The 6,866-nt window shown below is 29.1% G+C and overlaps 1 protein-coding gene across 1 annotated transcript in view; it reads right to left on the bottom strand.

The window, feature by feature from the left end:
* Positions 1–1,760: 1,760 nt before the first annotated feature.
* Positions 1,761–6,866, bottom strand: part of LOC129988272 (integrator complex subunit 2-like) — a 47,485-nt gene continuing 42,379 nt past the window's right edge. Inside the window, exon 18 of the mRNA XM_056096459.1 lies at positions 1,761–2,395. Within this exon, the coding sequence (XP_055952434.1) occupies positions 2,235–2,395 (161 nt within the window). The 3' untranslated portion in view covers positions 1,761–2,234. The remainder of the gene's footprint in view (positions 2,396–6,866) is intronic.

Raw genomic sequence — 6,866 nt, 5'->3', positions numbered from 1 at the left:
AGCACTTTTAAAGAAAAAATAACCAATCTTTAATATAATATTTTTTATTATAGAACTATGTGCTCAATGAAATAAATTAGATATTAAGTAAATGTCCAATTTTATATAAATGTAAACATAAAATACTACCTGGAATTTTTTAATATTTTTCACCAATAATGAAACTATTTAAAATGTTTTTTTTAATGCAAGTTTTGATTGAAAATCTTTTTATTATATATCTTAAATTATTCAATTGTTTTACAGTTAGTAGTATAAAGGAAAAAAAGGTTAAAGAATAAATAAACAGATCTAGAATATAAAATTCATGCTAATTTTATTAAATATGTAAATAAAAAGTTCTTCCTTTTTAGTTATTTTTCGAAACTTTCCCAACTCATTCGATTTTGTTAGTAATGGAATGTTTCTAGCTTATCGAACGAGTGTATTTCAGCAATTTCTTTTTCCATTAAGAGATCAAGCTTTCTTTATGTCATTGCCATTTGTTTCTCCCAAAATAGGCAATATTTTGAATGGGCTGATATTGCTAACATTCTCAATTCTGTAGTTATGTTTGCAGAGTGGATTCTGTTTTATTTGGTCATAGATTACATGTTGTGACACATAGGATATTTTCCATTCAAAGTTCTCACTTCTATATATTAATTAATGTTGAATTCTTTTTCAACATATGCTTGTTCATAAGAAGGAATGAAAATAACTCTCCTCAGTTTATTAAATTTATGGCCGCATGTACAGGATTATATAATTAATATTCATCAGTCATAATATCTCAATTATTCTTAAACATTGATAATTATTCATCAGTCATGTAATTTTCTTTTATTTCATTTTTGCTGGAATGTGATATGGAACAAGAGGAATGAGCAAGATGAGGATATAATATCTTCTGTGCTGATTCCAGTTTTTAATTTATACACCAAATAATTTATCATGCTTTATGACAATACAGTTAAAAAAAAACAACTTAACTGTTATAATTTTATTTTAATTAAATTATTACTGAAACAAGATCATGCTTGAATTGTTAAAGGTTTCATCTTGCATAACATTTTTAAATAACTAATCAAGGCAGTGCTCTTTCAGAAAATCCTTATTGCATTCTTTCAACAACCATGTGCAAATTAAAGACCAAATGCACTATGAAAAAAAGGATTAAAATGGAACTAGCCATTTCTAACAACTACCTGTTAATTGTGTTCCATTACTAAATTTATACTTATGACTATTTTAAATTATTCTTGCATGATAAATACAGAACATTCTGATTGGTTGATTGTGCATATAAAATAGTAAAATTGGATTAAGTTGCTGAAATGGTGACAAGATTTTATTCTGTTTGATCTCTTAAAAAAAAAAAATGGGGGCAAGAATCAAATCATTGAAACAAAGCTAGTGTAATCGGTACAGTGATTTGAGGTTGTGGGATTGGTTCCTTGGTTTTCCTAAATATTATAAATATGTAGATTTCAATTTCATGGTGGATTCAATTATTCACAGAATTCCCCATATTTAATTCCAGTTCATTAGATCCAAAAGTTTAAAAAGACTTTTCAAAAATAACTGTCTAGTCGATTTTTTTAGTTGCCATTTGAATAATTCAAAAGTAATACTCAAAATTAATTTTTATATAAGAGAAAAAAAAACTTTTAGAATTTTCATTAAGAAAATTATACTTGATAATATTTACATAAATAATTATGTAGACAAATTTTTGATATAAATTAAAACTATCTTAATTATTAAAAAAATTCAACATATTGTTATAAATTGGAGATTTTATTAATAAAATAAAAATATACAAAAATATTATGACTGAAAAAAATTAAACCATATAAGCATATGTGGTACATTCATAGGATACTCAAAATTTCAATTTCTAGCTAACTTAACACATTGAGTATAGCATTTTATAGCACCAATGTCTCATCTTTGAGACTCTTAAGCTAGTGAGGCATCATTGTTATATCACATTGCCCTTTAAAAACTATCATCTTTGTGGGAATGGGTTATATCTATACATATTGTATTAATTCGTCCTACTTAGCATCAAATCAAATGACAAATGATAACAAACATGCATCAAATTTTATATACAGAAAATTTACATATGGCTTTATGTACATATGATTCTAATACTTCATAGATAATGCAAGAATAATCTAATGATTCATGAGTGTGCATATCACTTAACTCCAATGTACATTCAAGATTCTCATTTTTGAAAATTTTTTTCAGTATAATGTTTTATTAAGAGTTAAAGTACAACACAGATCCATAAAAGCCTTTTGTATAGCACAACATAAATCATTCTCTGGATCTAACTGTTTCATGAGAGTTTCTAATTTTTCAATGTCTATTCTTTGTTTCGTTTCTTGTATAGGCAGTATCAGATCTAGAATTAAAACAGTATTATTAGAAATGAATATAAAATCAAAAAGTGGTACAAAATTTAATTATGTAAGATTTAATAATCAGTTTCCTGGTTGTTTACAAATGTTCAAATTGAAATACTCAAGGAAATTCTTGATAATCAATTAGTAATTCAATAAGTAACAATCAGATATCAATAAGTAGAGCACATAATTTTGAAAACAACAATAAGAAACTTCAATAAATGACAATATAAAAGAAAATGAAAGCACTGCCAATTTATTATTTTTCAGCATAATTGGCATTTATGTTGAGGTATTTGTCCTAGCATTAAATCTGTTTAAATATCAAGGTCTTGTAGAATGCCATCAGTTGCAAATACTGTTGTACATTCCATTTGAAGTCAACATCAGAATCATGCTTCTGACTGCCTAGGAATGGTCATGGGCTAAACAGATAAAAAAAATCTGAGGGTTCTTATTCCAGGCAATATGGTGGGTACTTCAACTTCCGAATCGAATCATTGCAGTTTTACAGAAATGAGAAAAAAATGGTTCTTCGGGACTTGCAGAAAAACAGCCTGGACATTGAACCCTGAAATTTCCATCTGTTTGGACCAATAAAGAAATTCCTCCTTAGTCAAAAGCTTGACTTTGATGACAACTTTAAACAGGCTATGCAACAAGGTTCTACTCATAACTGATGATGTTTTACCTGGATTTTACAACTAATCAGCATGGGAACAAATCCCTCAACATGAATGTCAATTAAATTGAAAAGTAGTAAACTGGCAATACTCTCATTTCATATTACATATACATCTCATTCTCATTTTTTATTGCATTTATTATTAATATGATCAAAAATTATATCTTACTTATTGATACACTTCCATAATTTATTAGATTGGTACTTTCATGTAGTGAATCATATCATCGAATTAAATTTCATAATCTAGGTGTTCCATATTCCTAGTTGTCGTTCCGAAGGGGCATCAAATTATTCAGCTCAGGTTTCTCAGCATGGTTGAAGCATACTCTTAGAGAGTATATTCTTCAGTATAATAGAATTTCTCAAAAAAGAAACCCGAGATTATTAAATGCTACCACTGAAAAATTTTAAGCATATCCACATGTAGGATAATTTCAAATGATTTGATATGCAATAATTCAGCATGAATTACTTAACTATGCTTGATTGAAATATATTTCAAGTAACTTAATAGATACAGGGTTGCCATGCCACTGGGAGAAACTGGAAAACACAAGGAATTTCAAGTTCCCAAGTTATTTTTTTCCGATCTAAAAAATGCCGATTTCTAAGGATTGCAAGTATATACGATCGTAGTCATAGCTTCGAAAAACGGAACAACACAATTCGCAACTGTGCAATGAAGAAACACACTCCTTTTCTACTCTCTCCATATTTTTTTCTGTATAGATCAGTCCAGTTTTGATTTGCGAGACTTGTTATTTTTCCACGATATTTCCGAATTACAGCGAATGAGCATGCGCGAGACTTCTGTAACTACGTGAAAGAATAGAATACATTTCTCTGGCGGGAACATTCAACCTGCGGAGCGCGGTGGTGTTTAGTTTACCATACTCGAGTTTAATGAATGGTTCGTTTGAGAAACTGTCAGCTTATTCAAAGTAGATTAGATATATATATTTTTAAAAACAATGAGCTGCTCAAAATCTGTATTTAATACGAATTGGATGGATAAAAGAAATCAATCCCGATTTTGCTGAATGGGTTCGAGGAGTTCCACAAAATCCATTTGTTGCGTACTATTCGTTTTGTAATAAGCTTAAGTAATACGAGAAAAGAGGCACTTACTAGTCATGCCAAAAGAGGAAGACATACAAAACTGTCTACCTGTTCAAAAGAGTCATCATTGAAATTGAACTCGTCAACTTTTCCTATACTTCTTTTACATATTATTCAAATTTAATGTCCCAAAATAAACTGATGTCGAAGTTCAAGAACAATAATTTAAAGTTGAATTTTTCTGGGCATTAAAACTTGGAGCATCACATTCGTATTCTAATGCATTCAATGATATATGGAAATATTTTCACATATGTTCACTGAAATAGCTAAAAAATATGTTAGGCCGTACAAAAATGTCCTATCTTGTTTTGTTAAGGATTAGCTCCATGGAACTAATAGCTGAAAATTCTGCAATTCTATAATTCGGCAGAAATTGGCCAAATACATAAATTACTCTGTATTACTCTTACACCCTAACTTGGCAGTAGAGTATATTCTAGACATGCCGAATCACAGTCGTTGTCAGGGGAACTGGGTTACTTTAAACTACAAAGTTACTAGAAATGCAGATCGCTGGCGAAACTTTATCTAACAAATTTTTTGCCAACTAGTAAATATTTATTAACTTTATTATCATTTTAAATCAGAGAATTAATTTCTTTTTATTTTCATTATTTTGTTCAATATTATTGATACATTATTTTAATAAATCATTAAAGTTATTTCCTTCCGTTTCATCGTTTTTAAAAAGAAAATACCAAATATTTTAATATTCTGTAAAACGTAGTTCGGCTAATGTTTTTCGAAAAGATATCTGTATTATCGTTCACAACTTAAAATTTTTTTCTAATATTGGAATCTCATTTCTAAGAAAAGATGCATGGATTTTTCGTCAAATACAGGATAGTGTAAAACCATTATATTTTACAAGACTTGAATGTTTACCTATCGAGCCTGATCGCTTCTTTCCGAGGGTGCTTAAAGGACTGGATGCCTTTATTTCTTTTTTCAAACGGAAAATTGTTCTTTGTGAAACACCTGTAAGATGCGAAGCTTTATCGACGATTTGATTGATAGATTCTTGAGAGTTTTCTTCTCGGAGTCGAGAATAAACATTTAATATGTTTCTTTGAACTTGTTGGTTTTACTCGCCTTGAAGGTGTGTACAGCGCAGTCGGTGATAACACCTTTTCAGACATTTTAGAAGTGAATAGAAATGACGAATTGAGTAAATATTCAACAATCAAAACTAATAACTACTAATGTGATTAACAGTATCAAAAATATCAGCTGATAAAAAAAAGCAAGAATAAAAAAGTACGAGTTATGATAATAACGGTTGCGAACTGAATGAAACAGAGTTGGCGGAAACGTGCAAGAAAAGTGCGCCAAATATTTGACCTTGAAGACCGGTTTTAGGCAAAGTGGAATTCATTGTGTCAATCGTTTGGTTTATTCGTTCGCTTTATTTACAAAATATTTAACAGATAAGCACTTCAAACTTGAGAATAATTTTAAATACATACTGATAAAAAAAAGGATTTCTGTAATTTATGACATTTGATAAATTTCTGCGCATTTTAGCTATTTTAAAGTCAAAATTGATGGGGAACTCTTTCCCAAAGCGGAACGTCACATTTTCTGCCTTTTACAATACTGCCAAGTTAGGGTGAAATAGAGTATAGCAAAAATGAATAAATTAAAAGCAAGTATCTTGATTTGTAATGTTTTTTTGTTAATGATCGTTAAATTGTTTGTATCGTGGTAACAAAAAGGTTTTGTGTTTTATTTCACCCGAGTAATTAATTTTGTACAATTTACAGTTAAAGAGTATGAAAGGTAATACCCCCCCCCAATATATAAATTTTGCCTTCTAAGTAGAGATCTTTTTTTTTGGTATGTAAATATAAATCTCCTTTTAATATACTTTATTTCGAATAATGTTAATACTGCATTATAATAGCCCATGAGTGCTATTTGCGCATTTCTTCGTATCTTGAATGTGTACACAGGTAATATTTTTGCCACATTTTAGTGGTAACTCTGAGATAAGATATTTGTCTCAAATTTAAATTTGTAAACAAAGCTTCCTTCTTTAATAAAATATTATTTATTTTGATTCCCTGATTTTATTTTAACATCTCTAGAAAGTTTAGTTTGCTCATTGAATTAAATGTAACACACAAAGATGTCAATTAAATTTCAAATTCATTTTAAATGACAGTTAAAATAATAAAATTTATAGTTGCCAGCATAATAATAGAATGCATTACCATTTTTCAAGCAAAAGTCACTAAGTTCACAAACTTCAGTTTTGGAATTCATCCTTCATTGTCATCTACAATTAATGCTGTAAAACCTACTGAAATTACTAACTCCTTTGTATTACCATAGTTGAGGAATAGGAATGTCCATATTTCTTAAGATCATCATTTGGTAAAAACAACTAATTTTACTTAGTGGCTTTCAGTGGTCTATATGAATTACAAAGAGAATTTACAGGATATCTAATATTGCTGGAATGTTATGATAATTTCTCCTTGTACCGCTTGGTGGCTAAATGGTAAGAAATGGTTGGCAACAAAGAGAGAAAGGTTGTTGCTGAAATTTGGGACTGTTTAAGATTTTCCCAGACTATAACAAGGGATTGATTTCTAAAATCTATTTGGTACTAGAGATTCTGATTAACTGAATGTCATACTATGGAACATTCATCTAAT

Source organism: Argiope bruennichi, chromosome 10 (genome assembly GCF_947563725.1).
Source record: "Argiope bruennichi chromosome 10, qqArgBrue1.1, whole genome shotgun sequence".
In the NCBI taxonomy this organism is placed as follows: Eukaryota; Metazoa; Arthropoda; class Arachnida; order Araneae; family Araneidae; genus Argiope; species Argiope bruennichi.
Note: the sequence above shows the minus strand (reverse complement) of the source record. Positions and strands in the feature narration are given on the sequence as shown.